Genomic DNA, 20000 nt, shown 5'->3' with positions numbered 1-20000 from the left:
AATCTTGGTGAGGTGAAAAAGGAAAGGGTTTGGATAGAAACAGTAGAGTATAGACAAATAGACAAGGGACATTTCCGTACAATTGCCGGTACAATTCTGACTACATTTTGTGAGGGTTTTTTCCAAAGTTCCTTTGTTTATTGTTTTGCTGACAAAGGGCTTGTACCTAAAACATCCATAGTCTGTAGTGTTCCCATCCCAAGCCTTTCCATTTTCACCTTTTCTACTCTATAAGTGACGCATTATTTCTTATTTCTAAATAGTATATATACTTGGGCCAAATGTTTGTGTTTTCTTGTGCCTTAAATTGGTTCTTTTCCATAATTTGATTATATATAATTATAATACCATTTTTTTTCGCCATGATTTGATATATAATTAAATCATGGCGAAAAAAAATGGTATTATATATACATCAAATTATGGAAAAGATCCAGTTAAGGCACAAGAAAACACAAACATTTGGCCCAAGTCTCGAATTGTTGACTCTAGATTCAGTTTTCAGCATAGAATCAACCCGACAAAAAAATCCACATTGAGGAGTATGTATTGTACAGATAGTATAGTATAGTATAATATAGTATAGTACAGTATAGTTAAGTACACTACAGTACAGTATAGTATAGTATAGTATAGTATAGTATAGTATAGTATAGTATAGTATAGTATATTATAGTATAGTATAGTACGGTATAGTATAGTATAGTAGAGTACCGTATACCATAGTACGGTATATTATAGTACAGTATAGTACGGTATAGTATAGTATACCATTGTACGGTATATTATAGTATAGTATAGTACGGTATAGTATAGTATACCATAGTACGGTATATTATAGTATAGTATAGTACGGTATAGTATAGTATACCATAGTATAGTACGGTATAGTATAGTATAGTATAGTATAGTAGTCCTTCCAAGCCATTAGACATCTGGATTATGTATCTCTCTTGGTGCTTCAGCTGTATATATAAAGCCAAAAAAATTTTTCCTTCAGAACCATTAAGCACATGACGCATGAGTTATCCCCAGCTATATAGCATTAGCAGAAACTGGCAATTGCGCTATTCTTTAGATAGGATGTGCTAGTTTATCGCAAAATACTTTCTACAAGATCTAAGAGAACCAGCTACCCAATCCATTGGTACTGGGAGGAGGGGAGCGGGAGGGTCAGGAAAAAAACATCTCAATTGCACCCAGGATCGACCTCTGTCCTTTTGGATTTGAAGTGAGTGCTCTGAGGGGCCACAGTGAGTGCTCTGAGGGGCCACAGTGAGTGCTCTGAGGGGCCACAGTGAGTGCTCTGAGGGGCCACAGTGAGTGCTCTGAGGGGCCACAGTGAGTGCTCTGAGGGGCCACAGTGAGTGCTCTGAGGGGCCACAGTGAGTGCTCTGAGGGGCCACAGTGAGTGCTCTGAGGGGCCACAGTGAGTGCTCTGAGGGGCCACAGTGAGTGCTCTGAGGGGCCACAGTGAGTGCTCTGAGGGGCCACAGTGAGTGCTCTGAGGGGCCACACGGAATAACGAATATTGTTTTGTATTATTTTAACCACTGAGTACAGAGTTAAAGTTTTGGAGTGTATCAAAACAGGAACTTAAAATATCCAATCCTAGATAACTCGAACACACACACATAGTTTTTTAAAATTTTGTTCTATCCCCTAAAATATCTATCAGAATGCCTTCATAAAATTAAATTTCAAAAATGTTTGAACAGAATTTTCGACATTATGAAATTTTGGGATGCGATGTTTTATGTATGAAGTGATGGCAAGCCATAAAACTCACTTTATTTTCATAATTCAAAATAAATAAATTCGCCTTCATAAAAACCAGTGCGTCACACCTCACCTGAGAAAACCACTGTATATGAACAAAAAAAAAAAAACATTCTGATAACAGTTGATTCCTCTGTTGTGATTTCTCAGAGGAAATGTTCCACTTGAGTTGGTATTTGTATCCTGTAAGTGGCCAAGTTCCTCTTCACATTCCAAGTCAAAGCCAAACTAAAGCTGCTAGAAGCGGTGGACTGTTTTGATACACTCCAAAAACTTTCACTCTGTACTCAAGTGGTGGTTAAAATAATACAAAACAATATTCGTAAGTCTGTGTGGCCCCTCAGAGCACTCACTGTGGCCCCTCAGAGCACTCACTGTGGCCCCTCAGAGCACTCACTGTGGCCCCTCAGAGCACTCACTGTGGCCCCTCAGAGCACTCACTGTGGCCCCTCAGAGCACTCACTGTGGCCCCTCAGAGCACTCACTGTGGCCCCTCAGAGCACTCACTTCAAATCCAAAAGGTCAGAGGTCGATCCTGACCTTCCCAAACCAAAATGAATACAACAGCTTCCAAAAAGAACAAAAAACCAAACACGGAACGTTTCAGACTCAAAACCCTTCTTCAAAAAGAAGATTTTCCTTCTACAGAGAGGACCTAAAGACACATGCCAAATTAAAAACTTCAAATGTAGTCATTTTTAATTTTATGTCAATTTTGAGTAATGTGACAAGGAAATTAGTAATTTCGGAAATTGTGTACGAATAACCACAAAAATTTGACATTGATGATCACTTCAACAGTACATCGTCATGCTTATGTGCTGCAGAAGTGCTTTATTATTATATTATTATTATTATTATTAATATTTTATTATTATTATTATTATTAATTATTATTATTATATATTATTATATATTATTATATTATTATTATTATTATTATTATTATTATTATTATTATTATTATTATTATTATTATATTATTATTATTATTATATTATTATTATTATTATTATATTATTATTATTATTATTATTTATTATTATTTATTATTATTATTATTATTATTATTATTATTATTATTATTATTATTATTATTATTATTATTATTATTATTATTATTATTATTATTATTATTATTATTTATTATTATTATTATTATTATTATTATTATTATTATTATTATTATTATTATTATTATTATTATTATATTATTTATTATTATTATTATTATTATTATTATTATTATTATTATTAATAACTTAAGTATTACTAAGAATTAAAAATTCGTAATTTTTCATAAAATTTCGTAATTGGCCATGAAATTTGTCTAAAATTCGTAAAATGACGATAAATTTTTAAGATTCGGCAGGTATGGATGGCCCTACCAAATCTCTGTCGTCAATCTGGAATTTAGTCATGTATTCGTGTCTTTATTGTTTTTGGTTGTTGGTCCAAGTTATTTGAGCCTGGAATGTTCCTTGTTTTGTATTTTGTTCTAAGGTCAAGCTGTTGTTATTCAATTTTGTTTATTCCTCCTCAAAGTCCCTTATTTTACAGTTATTCGGCTCCAAATGGTACGTTTTGAATTTGAACACAGTCAAGGCAGCCATCTTGTATATATGAGAAAGCATTGCCTTTTATTTTTAATGATAAACAACTTTTTTTTTTAAATGTCAAAAGACAGAGGAGAGGTCATGATAGCTCAGTTGGTAGAGCACTCACTTCATAAGCAAAGGGGCCGAGATCGATCCCGGATGCAGTCGAGATTTTTTTCTGACCCCTTTCCATCTAGCAGCCATTGGGTAGCTGGGGCTGTCATCTGCATTTTTTGCGGCCGCAAATATCAGGACGATGCGCAAATTTTGGCAAATTTCCCAAAATTGGCAAATCGTGGCAAATTTTGGGAAAATTGGCAAATCGCGTGGCAAATTTTGGGGAAAAAAAAGAAGCAAAAACAACATAACGAAAAAAAAAAGTGCGAAACTTGAGAAATGTTGCAGCTTTGCCTGGGCCCAAACCAAGGGAAGCTACTCTCTACGGATAATGATCCTTTAAAATCTTTGTAACAATGCTATTGTGTAAATTAATAAATGTAGCCTCCTTAAATGTAAACAATTGTCTTTTATATATATTTTTTCTGTATCGCGCGTTAATTTTTACTGAAACGCTTAGTTCTCCTCGGCAAATTTTATGGCAAATTTTGGGGTTTTATTTTGGCAAATTGTAGGTCCCAATTTGGCAAAAAAATGCAGATGACAGAGCTGGGGTCTGTTAGATTTGATGGAAAGTACTTTGCATCAGACCAGCATCCTACTCAAAGGGTAGCAATCAATTGCTATTGTTCATGCTATAGAAATCGGGATAGACTACGTTTCCATGGGTCTTACGGCTCTGAAGGACGACGAGGGGGAATTTGTGGACATGGCACTCAAACCCACCTTAGACAGTCTGGAGACTTTGATGGCGGCAATAGCTAATTCTTCCCTTAGACTTCCATTCTCCTCTGTTAAAACATCCACCATTCTAGATGCTTTGGCTGCTGTCAAGAGGTCACTTCCATCATCGCTGCTGGCATTGGCCGATCTCACTGGACTTCGGGAATGATGTGGAATGTAAATGCCAGGACTAGACGCACACAGTCGAATATCGGAGTGATGAGTCAAGCTGACATCCATTAATTTATCCATCTTGTCAACAATTGCCTCGTATGACCTACAGGTACGGATATTGTCTGCCGATCCGAACAGGGAGGACGAAGGCTTCTCGTGGGGCAAAGTCATGCCCGGGTATTTGGGTGGGGGTGGGAGGTGAGATGGATTGGGGGTTGTGCCGTCGCCGTGATTGGGTGTTGGAGTTGTGGATGTGGCCCCGGCGTCGTCACCACCCGTCAAGTACTGGGCATTGACGTAGGGGTGGGGATGGTGGAACGTGGAGACAGGTGGGACACGTGGAGACAGATAGGGGTGGCTGGGGGGTGGGGGGTTGTTGCTTGTGGCATAGTCTGCCATGCGATGAGGTTGGTGGGGGCTGTAGCCAAAACTGCTGACTGTCTGGCCTGAGGATGTCGTGTTGGATGACTGCATGGACGGTGAGGCTGATGTCGCTGCAGCAGTGACGGTGGAGATTGACGACACCATCCCAATGCTTGGGGTCAAAAGGTCAATGGTTTTGGAAGACGGGAACGATGTGGATATAGATGATGACATGGATTGGGAAAAGGCTGACGAGGTAAACAGAGAGGAGGAAGAGGAGGTAGATTCTATCCCTCTTTGGATGAAAACGCCCGACGACAGTTTTGAGGAAGGAGAATCGTGATACGGCGGATGAGAGTAAGAATTGCCGCTAACCAAATCACAAAACTTCCATTGGGGAACAGTCAGTTGGTTACCATGGCGATAGAGAGAGTCGTTTACACCATGGCCGCCTGTAGTCGTCACATGGCAATGGCCAACCACCATGTTGCTGTGACCTCGTGAATGCTGCTGATGTCCTGGTTCGTTGTGATACTGAGGCAACTGTGTTTGCTGCTGGCGTTGAAGGGAAGATCCAAAAGTCTTTCCTCCGACAGAGGAATCGAGCCCTGCAGGAGGCATGCCTAACCGTGCTAAAATGCTGTAGCTGCTGTTCCCATCACTGGAGTCCACGTGTTGGTGGTTGTAGTAATACTGGTGGGGATTGTGATAGAAGGGAGCTTGGGTTTCCTCCCCCTGTGGCTCCTGACGCTGCGATGTAGCTAGATTTTCAGTGGAAGAGACAGACACATCTGTGCTGGCCTCACTACCAGAAAAACTCTGACGAAATCCTGGCTGATTTGGAAATACCTGTGGGGAAGGCACAAAATTTAAAACAGAAATAAATAAATTTGATAATCAATTAGATAAAAAAATAATAATAATAATAATTTCAAATAATGAAAACATGTAAGGAGAAGAAAAATAAATATTAATTAATTAAGTAGGTACTTAATAATTAATACTAATAATAATAATAATAATAATAATAATAATAATAATAATAATAATAATAATAATAAGTGTAGCATAGTAAGGATGGTAGTCATAGTAGAAGTGGTAGAGTGGTAAATAGAACTTACCTGTTTAGAATGTCCAGGGTAGGGTGGAGGGTCACGGTAGTTTTGCATGTCCACCCTGGTCAGACTCTGGCTGTTTTCAAAAATGGTCTCTGTGGGAGGATGACAGTGATATTGTTGTAATAATGGATGAATGGAAGGATGGATGGGAGATGTGCTGGATGAATGGTTGGTTTCACGCTGGAAGGGGATGGGTAGAACTTATTATTACTACTATTACCATAACCGTTTTAATATATTGCAGACAGGATTGTTTTTGAGTGAATCTCTTGTTAGTATCAAGACCGTGGATTGTCCTGGTCACATGATAACATTTATAAAACCGTTTTTGTTTGCTTTCTCTTCCTTATCGATGGTCTTTTTTTTTTCACTGACAGGTTTTACGGCATTTGGAGTCCTTGGTACAAGAGCAAGGTTATCCATTCTTGTTGAAAATGTTCAAATGCCGGCCATTCCTCATATCTTTAGGATGCAAATTAGTCATAATAGATTAAAGCACAACCTTCATACCAAATTCAATCTGAGACCACAACAAGCCAGGGCCCCTGTAGAACAGGAAACATGACAGGTGAACACACCAACCCTCTGTGCCATACTGGCCACCAACTGCACCAACCACCAACCCTCTGTGCCATACTGGCCACCAACTGCCCCAACCACCAACCCTCTGTGCCATACTGGCCACCAACTGCTCCAACCACCAACCCTCTGTGCCATACTGACCACCAACTGCCCAACCACCAACCCTCTGTGCCATATGGCCACCAACTGCCCCAACCACCAACCCTCTGTGCCATACTGGCCACCAACTGCCCAACCACCAACCCTCTGTGCCATACTGGCCACCAACTGCCCCAACCACCAACCCTCTGTGCCATACTGGCCACCAACTGCCCCAACCACCAACCCTCTGTGCCATACTTGCCACCAACTGCCCCAACCACCAACCCTCTGTGCCATACTGGCCACCAACTGCCCCAACCACCAACCCTCTGTGCCATACTGGCCACCAACTGCCCCAACCACCAACCCTCTGTGCCATACTGGCCACCAACCGCCCCAACCACCAACCCTCTGTGCCATACTGGCCACCAACTGCCCCAACCACCAACCCTCTGTGCCATACTGGCCACCAACTGCCCCAACCACCAACCCTCTGTGCCATACTGGCCACCAACTGCCCCAACCACCAACCCTCTGTGCCATACTGGCCACCAACTGCCCCAACCACCAACCCTCTGTGCCATACTGGCCACCAACTGCCCCACCCACCACCCCTCTGTGCCATACTGGCCACCAACTGCCCCAACCACCAACCCTCTGTGCCATACTGGCCACCAACTGCCCCAACCACCAACCCTCTGTGCCATACTGGCCACCAACTTCCCCAACCACCAACCCTCTGTGCCATACTGGCCACCAACTGCCCCAACCACCAACCCTCTGTGCCATACTGGCCACCAACTGCCCCAACCACCAACCCTCTGTGCCATACTGGCCACCAACTGCCCCAACCACCAACCCTCTGTGCCATACTGGCCACCAACTGCCCCAACCAAGCCGATGAGTTTTTCAATACGGTTCAAAATGTTTGTAGTGTTTGGCTAAGTGAGATTCTACTTGTCAGTTTTTAATGTCAAAATTCACCAGTTTCTTCAAATGGTCCCACACAATTTGAGCTTTGAGCATTTATATAGTACAATATCCACTAAACCTGCTCAAAGAACTTTACAAGGGGCCCAAAGCCAACAGCAACACTTAACATAGGACATCATGCCTGCTGCTAGTATAGGCGATATTACCATTTCTTTGGACAGAAACAATGCTGTTGACGGACAGGTACTCATTTTCACCCGAGTACGGTGAGAGAATGTGAGTAAAGAGCCTTTTTCCAAGGACTCAACAATGCACAGAGGCTCAAAATTAGGACCTTCCGATCCAAAAGCAAGAGTCATACCACAAGACCACATAGCTACATAATAATATTGTGATGGTCTATTCAATCTGTGAATTCATTGTGGTGATGGTGGTTGTAGTAGTAGTGTCAGTGATGATGCGGTGGTTGTAGTAGTAGTGTCAGTGATGATGCGGTGGTTGTAGTAGTAGTGTCAGTGACGATGCGGTGGTTGGAGTAGTAGTGTCAGTGACGACGTGGTGGTTGTAGTAGTAGTGTCAGTGACGATGCGGTGGTTGTAGTAGTAGTGTCAGTGATGATGCGGTGGTTGTAGTAGTAGTGTCAGTGATGATGCGGTGGTTGTAGTAGTAGTGTCAGTGACGATGCGGTGGTTGTAGTAGTAGTGTCAGTGACGATGCGGTGGTTGTAGTAGTAGTGTCAGTGACGATGCGGTGGTTGTAGTAGTAGTGTCAGTGATGATGCGGTGGTTGTAGTAGTAGTGTCAGTGACGATGCGGTGGTTGTAGTAGTAGTGTCAGTGACGATGCGGTGGTTGTAGTAGTAGTGTCAGTGACGATGCGGTGGTTGTAGTAGTAGTGTCAGTGACGATGCGGTGGTTGTAGTAGTAGTGTCAATGACGATGTGGTGGTTGTAGTAGTAGTGTCAGTGACGATGTGGTGGTTGGGGGGGGGGGTATCCTTGGAACAAATTGACCTCACCGGAATTTGACCGAAGTTGTCCGTAACCCGGAATATTTTGCTCCAGACCGAAGTTTTTTCCTGTGAAACCGGAGTTTTGGCATCACTGTTCTCTGCTTAATCGCACACTCCGCTTAATCGACACACTAACCTGACCTCCCGATGGTGTGTGATTAAGCAGAGTTATTATTATTATTACTATTATTATTATTATCATTATTATTATTATTATTATTATTATAATCATAATATTAAGTATTACTGAGAATTAAATTCTAACTTTCCATACATATTCGTTTTGGTCTTTGAATCTGTAAAATCATAAATTCGGCAGCATGGAATTGATACAAGTCTTTTTCAAGAAACTCAACTCTTTCGCCAAAGCGAGGCCGAACCAGGACCTTTGTTGAAAGCGAGGTCTACCACAAGACTCACATGTCTGGCCATAGCCTTCAACCAATTGTCTTTGATCTTGTAGGTATGTTTCTATCAAGATCACTTATCCTAGCCTTCAACCATATTGCATTGTGTTGTATTGTTTTGTTAGGGCCTATCCAGCCTTCAACCATATTGCATTGTGTTGTATTGTTTTGTTAGGGCCTATCCAGCCTTCAACCATATTGTCTTGTCTTGTGTTGTTTTGTTAGGGCCTATCCAGCCTTCAACCATATTGCATTGTGGTATTGTTTTGTTAGGGTCTATCGATTCATGTTATAAATAATGAGATGATGTTTATAAAGTAAGAGAAATTCCAAAACCCATAAAAAATAACTCCTCTTACACTCTCCCTTCTCCGTCTCAGCTTTAAATTTCTACTTACACTTGGCTGTTACACTCAAACATAAACTTTTATCCCATGGACCTCTGCCTTTATTTGAAAAATTGAATGATTGGTTTTCTGACAGTCTCGATACCCCCACCCCCTTTCCAATTCTATTTATTGTATTTTGTTCAGATTCATTCGCATTCAGAAACCAAAATAAATTCATGATTCAAAAAATTAAAGTTGAGTCTTGTTGGTCAAGGGATTGTGATTATAATGCAGTGGTATGTTCGTCCGGTAATAAAAACACAGTCAACACTTGAACAACTTAAACTTCAATCAACCACAATCCATTAGGAATGAAATACGTTGTTACGTCACGTAGTGAGAAGAGCTCGCACAGAGAATGGGAGATCGTTTTTATTCCCGTAGTGACGTCACGTCACAAACTCAAAGGCAGAAATAACACACAACAGTGACAACAGTCAATGAATGGAACTCACAGTCATAGGGCAACCGGTTACCCAACATGAAAACAATTCACAACTCAATTGTCAATGAATGGCCAAACAACTAAGTCTTAAACTTAAACAACAACAAAACTTACACTTACACTTACTCAGTAAGTGTAAGTGTAAGTTTGTTGTTGTTTAAGTAAGTTACTGGAACACAATATCTCAATAAGTACGTTTTCACAGGGGAAACGTCTGGTGATCTGTTGTGAAAATTGAATGAATGAATAAATAAATAAATAAAAACGATGTTGACATCCAGTTCAGTCAATGGGTCAACTTCCACCGCAACCCATGCCTTGGCCTTGCCTTTCTCTACTCTACTCTACTTATAACTTACAGTTACAGTGACACTACTGACTTACTGAAAGTGAAAGAAGACCTACTCAATTAACGAGTTCAGATCATACTATTGTGGCCTATTGATATTGATTGTAGTCATATATGATATATTCAGTTTTATTGCACATGAGATGGTCAGAATTAGCAGTCTGAGTTCAGTCATCGAGTGTGGCGAAATGGAAATGGAAGGTATGCATTGGCATTGCGATGCACAGGGAACGGACGAGGGGAGGAATGCAAGGAGTGTGGCTCATTCTAAATTTGAAACATCAAGTTACAAATATTTGACTTACCACCAGGCGATGCAAAATAAAGAATAAACTGTTATAACAATGTGATGGGCCCAAAATAATCCTTGCGAAAGAGACAAGAGGAGAAATCAACTTGAGTTTTTCTTTTCGAACGGCGATGAAAGAGATTGAATGGCCGCCGGCCAAAAGTATCAGTACCAGATAGTTTCTGTTATAAAATGTCAAAAAAAAAAAAAAAAAAAGAAACAAACAAATTGTAAAAAGAAGGGGATGGGGGGGGGGGGGGGGGTAAAAGAAAGAAAGAAAAAGAAAGAAAGATTTTTTTAAAGAAAAGGAAAAAAAAAAGCTTTCAATATTAAACAGCAATCTACTAAACAAAATACATCACTTTGCCGTTCATTAATTTACTCTTTAATTTACAAACCATTATTTTAATCTTGATAATTTTGTTTCATTGTGTTGTTAGTCTAATAATAAATAAAAGAATCGATAAAAATTGAGACTGAAATATTTTATAACAAAACTTTGTTTTATATTCTTTGATAGGACGACCGATTAAAGGCATGGTTTTATTCTTTTTTTTAATTTTAATTATTTTTTTGGCTTTTTTTTTTTTTTATTATTATTTTTTTTTTTTTTTAGTATTGGAAGAATGTTCACCTTGTTGTATGGAATGTTCCGACGAGTATAGAACTGTGATGTCTGATCGACTACTTGTCGTCCACCTCCTAATCAATCCACTGGGACGCCTCGGCAGCTTCATTCTGATGACGAATTCCCTCCCTTGGTCTCGGATCTTCTGCGAAGGACTCTGTCGGGAGGTAACAATGATGCACCAAATCTCATACCGAACAAAGTGCTCGAAACGATCCGTGTTTGGTATTTTGTTCTTTGTCGAAGCTGTTATATTCAATTTTATTCCTAACTTTTCAACGACACCACATCGGTATGAGAACGTATTATTAACCCTCCCAGGATTTTGACAACATGCGGGTCATCTTAATTGATTTGAAGTATGAGTTTTATGGGGTGGGGGGGCGTGTCTGTTTGTCTTTCCAGAGTCCGAGTTAACTGGTTAATATTCACCTCATATTATTGAATATTAACCAGTGTTTCAATAGTCTCTGTTATAATTATGTGCTTGAACTGAGTACTGAGAACAGAGCTCACATCTCTCCAGTTAGCTCACAAAAAAAAAAAACTGTCGCGATGGTTGTGTGTTAGTTAACCTTGCAAGATAACTCAATATGTACCAACTACTTTCATCACTGTAGGTAATTGGTCTATCTCGCTGTCAGACGAAGGTTGCGTACCAATCTAGTTTCGGGTTCAAATTCCATCGCGACAGCAATCTTTATTCTCCACGATCCAATATCTACTGGCATAGAATGCAGGTTTCTGGCGTAAATAGAGGTCAAACTGGCAAACCTGCCTGTAAATTCTGACATACGAGAAAAGAATTTCCCCTTTGTAATGACGTCAGGAAAGGTGAATTCCACACACACTCGGTGAAAACCGGCTGAACTCGGAACTGTGGAATGACAACGAAGGAATTTTTGGAAAACATCATGAAGGCCGAATATAAACAAAGGGACGTAATCGAATTAAATGACAACTCTGTAAAGATTTCTCAGTTGCACTCCTTGAATACCATCATATTTTATTTTCGATTGTGATGGACGTGTTCTTATTTGCAAGTCTGATAACCCACATCGTTTTTGGATCGTTGTGCTAATGGACCGTCTCAAACACCCACATCGTTATAGGATCGTTGTGCTAATGGACGTCTCAAACACCCACATCGTTATAGGATCGTTGTGCTAATGGACCGTCTCAAACACCCACATCGTTATAGGATCGTTGTGCTAATGGACCGTCTCAAACACCCACATCGTTATAGGATCGTTGTGCTAATGGACCGTCTCAAACACCCACATCGTTATAGGATCGTTGTGCTAATGGACCGTCTCAAACACCACATCGTTATAGGATCGTTGTGCTAATGGACCGTCTCAAACACCCCCATCGTTATAGGATCGTTGTGCTAATGGACCGTCTCAAACACCCACATCGTTATAGGATCGTTGTGCTAATGGACCGTCTCAAACACCACATCGTTATAGGATCGTTGTGCTAATGGACCGTCTCAAACACCCACATCGTTATAGGATCGTTGTGCTAATGGACCGTCTCAAACACCCACATCGTTATAGGATCGTGGTGCTAATGGACCGTCTCAAACACCCACATCGTTATAGGATCGTTGTGCTAATGGACCGTCTCAAACATCCACATCGTTATAGGATCGTTGTGCTAATGGACCGTCTCAAACACCCACATCGTTATCGGATCGTTGTGCTAATGGACCGTCTCAAACACCCACATCGTTATCGGATCGTTGTGCTAATGGACCGTCTCAAACACCCACATCGTTATAGGATCGTTGTGCTAATGGACCGTCTCAAACACCCACATCGTTATAGGATCGTTGTGCTAATGGACTGTCTCAAACCACATCGTTATAGGACCGTTGTGCTAATGGACCGTCTCAAACCAACACACAAGATTGTCCATAACTACAAGGTTGATTCAAATCCAAAATATCTTTCATTTATCAGACGTACAGATTGATATGTGTTTCTATATTTATCAGACGTACAGATTTATATGTGTTTCTATATTTATCAGACGTACAGATTTATATGTGTTTCTATATTTATCAGACGCACAGACTGATATGTGTTTCTATATTCATCAGACGCACAGACTGATATGTGTTTCTATATTCATCAGACGCACAGACTGATATGTGTTTCTATATTCATCAGACGCACAGACTGATATGTGTTTCTGTATTCATCAGACGCACAGACTGATATGTGTTTCTATATTCATCAGACGTACAGATTGATATGTGTTTCTATATTCATCAGACGTACAGACTGATATGTGTTTCTATATTCATCAGACGTACAGACTGATATGTGTTTCTATATTCATCAGACGTACAGACTGATATGTGTTTCTATATTCATCAGACGTATAGACTGATATGTGTTTCTATATTCATCAGACGTACAGACTGATATGTGTTTCTATATTCATCAGACGTACAGACTGATATGTGTTTCTATATTCATCAGACGTACAGACTGATATGTGTTTCTATATTCATCAGGCGTACAGACTGATATGTGTTTCTATATTCATCAGACGTACAGACTGATATGTGTTTCTATATTCATCAGACGTACAGACTGATATGTGTTTCTATATTCATCAGACGTACAGACTGATATGTGTTTCTAGATTCATCAGACGTACAGATTGATATGTGTTTCTATATTCATCAGACGTACAGATTGATATGTGTTTCTATATTCATCAGACGTACAGACTGATATGTGTTTCTATATTCATCAGACGTACAGATTTATATGTGTTTCTATATTCATCAGACCTACAGATTGATATGTGTTTCTATATTCATCAGACGTACAGACTGATATGTGTTTCTATATTCATCAGACGTACAGACTGATATCTGTTTCTATATTCATCAGGCGTACAGACTGATATGTGTTTCTATATTCATCAGGCGTACAGACTGATATGTGTTTCTATATTTATCAGACGTACAGACTGATATGTGTTTCTATATTCATCAGACGTACAGATTTATATGTGTTTCTATATTCATCAGACCTACAGATTGATATGTGTTTCTATATTCATCAGACGTACAGACTGATATGTGTTTCTATATTCATCAGACGTACAGACTGATATGTGTTTCTATATTCATCAGACGTACAGACTGATATGTGTTTCTATATTCATCAGACGTACAGACTGATATGAGTTTCTATATTCATCAGACGTACAGACTGATATGTGTTTCTATATTCATCAGACGTACAGACTGATATGTGTTTCTATATTCATCAGACGTACAGACTGATATGTGTTTCTATATTCATCAGACGTACAGACTGATATGTGTTTCTATATTCATCAGACGTACAGACTGATATGTGTTTCTATATTCATCAGACGTACAGACTGATATGTGTTTCTATATTCATCAGCGTACAGACTGATATGTGTTTCTATATTCATCAGACGTACAGACTGATATGTGTTTCTATATTCATCAGACGTACAGACTGATATGTGTTTCTATATTCATCAGACGTACAGACTGATATGTGTTTCTATATTCATCAGACGTACAGACTGATATGTGTTTCTATATTCATCAGACGTACAGACTGATATGTGTTTCTATATTCATCAGACCTACAGACTGATATGTGTTTCTATATTCATCAGACCTACAGACTGATATGTGTTTCTAGATTCGGACGATTTGAATACAGTTCAACCCTGAAGTATGTTTGTGGATTTATTCGGAAAGATAAATAAAAGGATGTCGCATTTACTAAAGCGCAGAACTGAGGAAGATTCGAGGTCACATATTTTGCAGGTCTGATAACCGAACACAATCATAAACTTGTTGTAACATTATTGTCATGAGTATCAATGTTATATTGAGTAGGGTTGAAAGTATTTCCATGACACCATTGAGTCCATATCAATTGGGGTTATCAGACCTGCAAGGAAGTGCACGTTGGGCAGAGTGCAGACAATGACGTAGTCAAGACAGGAACTGATTACATGAATAGGAACTTCATACAAAAGGCTGGACATTTAAATGTGACCATAGTCACAAAACTGTGTTTTTAAAGGATGGTTCTTCTTCTTCTTCTTCTTCGCGTTCGCTCAGATGGCAAGTCTACTCTCCTCCAGATATGCTGGAGATCCCCCAGGCCAGGATTTTATCCCAAGGACAGAGAGATTTGGGTAAAATCTGTAGGATTGTGTTCACTTCCTGGTCGAACAGGAGTATTGTTTGTCGTTCTCACCATAAGACAATTGACACGATGTAAACTGACTTTATAGCCAGAAGTAGTCCAGTTGTTTCAATAGTTTTTGCTTTAAGAAGTGGAGAGAACAACAATAATATACTAATACACGGAGAGAACAACAATAATATACTAATACATGGAGAGAACAACAATAATATACTAATACACGGAGAGAACAACAATAATATACTAATACATGGAGAGAACAACAATAATATACTAATACATGGAGAGAACAACAATAATATACTAATACATGGAGAGAACAACAATAATATACTAATACATGGAGAGAACAACAATAATATACTAATACATGGAGAGAACAACAATAATATACTAATACATGGAGAGAACAACAATAATATACTAATACACGGAGAGAACAACAATAATATACTAATACACGGAGAGAACAACAATAATATACTAATACATGGAGAGAACAACAATAATATACTAATACATGGAGAGAACAACAATAATATACTAATACATGGAGAGAACAACAATAATATACTAATACATGGAGAGAACAACAATAATATACTAATACATGGAGAGAACAACAATAATATACTAATACATGGAGAGAACAGCAATAATATACTAATACATAGAGAGAACAACAATAATATACTAATACATGGAGACAACAACAATAATATACTAATACATGGAGAGAACAACAATAATATACTAATACATGGAGATAACAACAATAATATACTAATACATGGAGAGAACAACAACAATAATATACTAATACATGGAGAGAACAACAACAATAATATACTAATACATAGCATCGGGGGTCAGAAAAATAAATCTCGACTGCACCAAGAATCGATCTTGATCCCCTTGCGTGTGAAACGATTGCTCCATCAACTGAGCTCGAAGGATTTGGGAACCAGAATAGTTGACGTCGTGACGTCACGCCTTTTCCCCCTATCCTATCAGTCAGACGGTGACATTGTGACGTCATGACTTTTTTCCCCTATTCTACCAATCAGACGGTGACATTGTGACGTCATGAATTTTTCCCTATTCTACCAATCAGACGGTGACGTCGTGACGTCACGCCTTTTCCCCCTATCCTATCAGTCAGACGGTGACATTGTGACGTCATGACTTTTTTCCCCTATTCTACCAATCAGACGGTGACATTGTGACGTCATGACTTTTTCCCCTATTCTACCAATCAGACGGTGACATTGTGACGTCACGACTTTTTCCCCTATCCTATAAACAGACGGTGACATTGTGACGTCACGACTTTTTCCCCTATCCTATCAATCAGACGGTGACATTGTGACGTCACGACTTTTTCCCCTATCCTATCAATCAGACGTGACATTGTGACGTCACGACTTTTTCCCCTATCCTATAAACAGACGGTGACATTGTGACGTCACGACTTTTTCCCCTATCCTATCAATCAGACGGTGACATTGTGACGTCACGACTTTTTCCCCTATCCTATCAGTCAGACTGAATAAATACAGAGACAGGAAATTAGGCGTGCCGTGGAGGGAAACATAACCACGCCCCTTGGACAGTCGTCCGAATGTAAACAATGGCAGTTCGTGCTAAATGAAACAAAAACCACATGGCATAACCATCAATAGTCACAAGTTCTACTCGCCTGATCAATGGATCTATTAAAAGAACAAAAAAACTACATGGAACCGTCAACGTCTATCGTCTGGCTGAGCGAATCTAGTGAGAACTAATCACACATTTTGCGGTCGAAAAACAAAAACAAAGAGTCAAATTGAGACAGATTCATTCGATCTCTCGTTTGGAAACAACCACACTATAGATAGAATGAAGTTGACGTCACTCAGGTCTTTTTTATTGGTTTTTTTTTTTTGCCATCAACGTTTATGAGTAATTCTCACTAAACTGTTTTAACCAGACTAGAAACTTAAGGTTACACATCATTTTGTGTGTTGGCCATTATACTTCCGGATGGCGTTAACTTCGTTCTATCTATAGATAGAATGCGCTTGGCCAAGGAGTTCACAACATTGCCATCCGGAAGTATAACGGACCAACACACAAACTCTGTGTAACCATGAACTTTTATAATCTGGTTAATACAGTTTAGTGATAACAACTCACAAACGCGGATGGCAAAAACAATAACAAAGGCCTGAGTGACGTCATCTGCATACTATCTATACCAGGCAATTTCAAGACAGTGAACATGCTCTCACTCATTTTTTTTCGCAACTTTTTTTTTCGGCGTTGCACTGCGGCTGACGCCTGGTTTATTCCAGTCTTCCCTTGGAATAGACCCTAGAGACTAATTCCCCTATGGGATAAATGAATGGAATTTGCCAAATCGTTCTTACTCTGTCCTCCTCCTCCTCCACCACCTTCTCATTTTCCACCTCTTCTCCTCCTTCTCCCACCCATCCTCCTTCTCCTCCTCCTCCTCCTCCTCCTCCTCCTCCTCCTCCCCCTCCTCCTCCTCCTCCTCCTCCTCCTCCAACTTCTCATCCTCCTCTTCCTCTTCTCCTCCTCTTCCTCATCCTCTCCTCCTCCTCCTCCTGTCTTACTCCTCCCATCCTTCTCCTATACCCCCTTCTCCTCCTCCTCCTCCTCCTCCTCCTCCTCCTCCTCCTCCTCTTCCTCTAATTCCTCTTTCCCGTACTTCTCCTCCTCCCCCTTTTCCTTCTCCTCCTCCTCTTCCTCCTCATCCTACTACTACTACTACTACTTCTTCTTTTTCTTCTTCTTCTTCTTCTTCTTCTTCTTCTTCTTCTTCTTCTTCTTCTTCTTCTTCTTCTTCTTCTTCTTCTTCTTCTTCTTTCTTCTTCTTCTTCTTCTTCTTCTCCTCCTCCTCCTCCTCCTCCTCCTCCTCCTCCACCTCCTTCTCCTTCTCCTCCTTTTCTCCTTCTTTTCCTCCACCACCTCTTCCTCTTCCTCCTCCTCTCCTCCTATTCCTGTCTTCCTCCTCCCTTCCTTCTCTTATACCTCCTTCTCTTCCTCCTCCTTCTCCTCTTCCTCCTCTTCCTCTCATTCCTCCTCCTTCTCGGCCTTCTCCTCCTCCTCCTCCTCCTCCTCCTCCTCCTCCTCCTCTCTCCTTCCTCCTCCTCCTTCTTCTCTCCTCCTCCTCTCCTCCTCCTCCTCCTCGCCTTCTCCTCCTCCTCCTCCTCCCTCCTTCTCCTACTACCTTCTCCTCCTTCTTCTCCTCTCCTTTTCCACCTCCTCCTCCTCATCCTCCTGCTCCTCGTGCTCCTCCCGTCCTCCTCCTCCTCCTCCTCCTTCACCTCCTCCTCCTCTTTCTCGTCCTCCTTCTCCTACTACTACTTCTCCTCCCACTTCTTCTCCTTCTCCTTTTCCACCTCCTCCTCCTCATCCTCCTGCTCCTCGTGCTCCTCCCGTCCTCCTCCTCCTCCTCCTCCTCCCTTGGGTCTGCTCACGTGATGGGGGCTAGAATTGAGGGTAGCTCGTTGCCAGATAATTTCACTGAGTATCGGCAATTTGTTGATGTAACCATGGAAACGTCGTATGGCTTTTCACCACTAATTCAATTACCAACCAAACTGGATAACAATGAACAGACACACACAAACACACAGACACACACATACACACACACACACATATATATATATATATACACACACAAAAACACACACATATACACACACATACACACACTCACACACATGCACAAACACAAACACACACACACACACAAACACACATATACTCACACACAGCCATACACAGGCACCAAACAGAGAAATACACAAACAGACATACACACAGACAACCCTCACACACACACACAGACACCCCTTACACACACACACACAGACAGACACCCATCACACACACAGACAGACACTCCTCACACACACACACACACACACACACACACACACACACGCGCGCGCGCGCGTTGTATAATTTTGTATTGTCTCTCCCATAGTGATGTTGGCGATAAAATGGTTTGCTCCAAAGCTATCTTTACAACATGCCGAGGACCCAAGTCAGCCAGCCCCACAAGTTGTGAGCATTTATCACACTATTCTGACACTTGTGTGTGTGTGTGTATGTGTGTGTTTGTGTGTGTGTTTTATGTGTGTATGTTTGTGTGTGTTCGTGTGTATGTTTGTGTGTATATAATGTGTGTTTGTTATTGGTGTGTGTATGTGTGTTTAGTGTGTGTTGTGTGTTACGTGGTGTGTGTTTCGTTGGTGTGTATTGTTTGTGTGTGCGTATATGTGTATATGTGTATGTATGTGTGTGTTTGTGTATGTGCGTGTATGTGTGTATGTGTGTTTACGTGTGTGTGTTCGTGTGTATGTTTGTGTGCGTATATGTGTGTGTATGTGTGTGCGTCTTTTCTAAAAAAAAAAAAATTACTTACCTATGTTTATTGGTTGGTTTTTATCATTCTGTATCGTCATTATAGGTAAAAAACAACATTTATTGCGAAAAATTTAAATTATCTGTGTTTTACCCATTTTGCGACCTAATTTGGGGTGCTGACATCAAAAACAAAACAATCTTTTGGCAAACGTTCCACAAAAACTAATGAAGGAATGACCTCCATATTCTTTCATTTGTCAACATTGTACCATAGTGTGTCACCGTAGAGAGATTTTACGGCTTTAGCTTATGGAATTTTTATTAGATCATTACAAAGTTGAGAATCAAAATGTTATGACAAAATTGACCTTAAAAATTCAGATTTAGGATTATAATTCAAAATTCACATATC

General features: G+C 40.2%; 1 protein-coding gene across 3 annotated transcripts in view; it reads right to left on the bottom strand.

Moving 5' to 3' along the window:
* The window catches only part of LOC144955884 (uncharacterized), a 66556-nt gene extending 55478 nt beyond the window's left edge, over positions 1–11078 (bottom strand). Inside the window, exons 1-4 of one of the 3 annotated variants that reach the window (XM_078886138.1) lie at positions 10992–11078; positions 10374–10539; positions 5876–5964; positions 4221–5603 (exon numbers count right to left, since the gene is read on the bottom strand). In XM_078886138.1, coding sequence (XP_078742264.1) covers positions 4221–5603; positions 5876–5923 — 1431 coding nt within the window. In that variant the 5' untranslated portion in view covers positions 5924–5964; positions 10374–10539; positions 10992–11078. Of the gene's footprint in view, positions 1–4220; positions 5604–5875; positions 5965–9283; positions 9303–10373; positions 10540–10991 lie in introns of those variants that run through there. The other 2 variants (XM_078886140.1, XM_078886139.1) reach the window with 2 other exon arrangements.
* Between the last annotated feature and the right edge of the window lie 8922 nt (positions 11079–20000).

Source organism: Berghia stephanieae, chromosome 10, assembly GCF_034508935.2.
Source record: "Berghia stephanieae isolate SIO BIC M18660-M18661 chromosome 10, UCSD_Bste_1.3, whole genome shotgun sequence".
Classification (NCBI taxonomy): domain Eukaryota; kingdom Metazoa; phylum Mollusca; class Gastropoda; order Nudibranchia; family Aeolidiidae; genus Berghia; species Berghia stephanieae.
The sequence above is the reverse complement of the archived record's forward strand: the minus strand, read 5'-3'. Positions and strand labels throughout refer to the sequence as shown.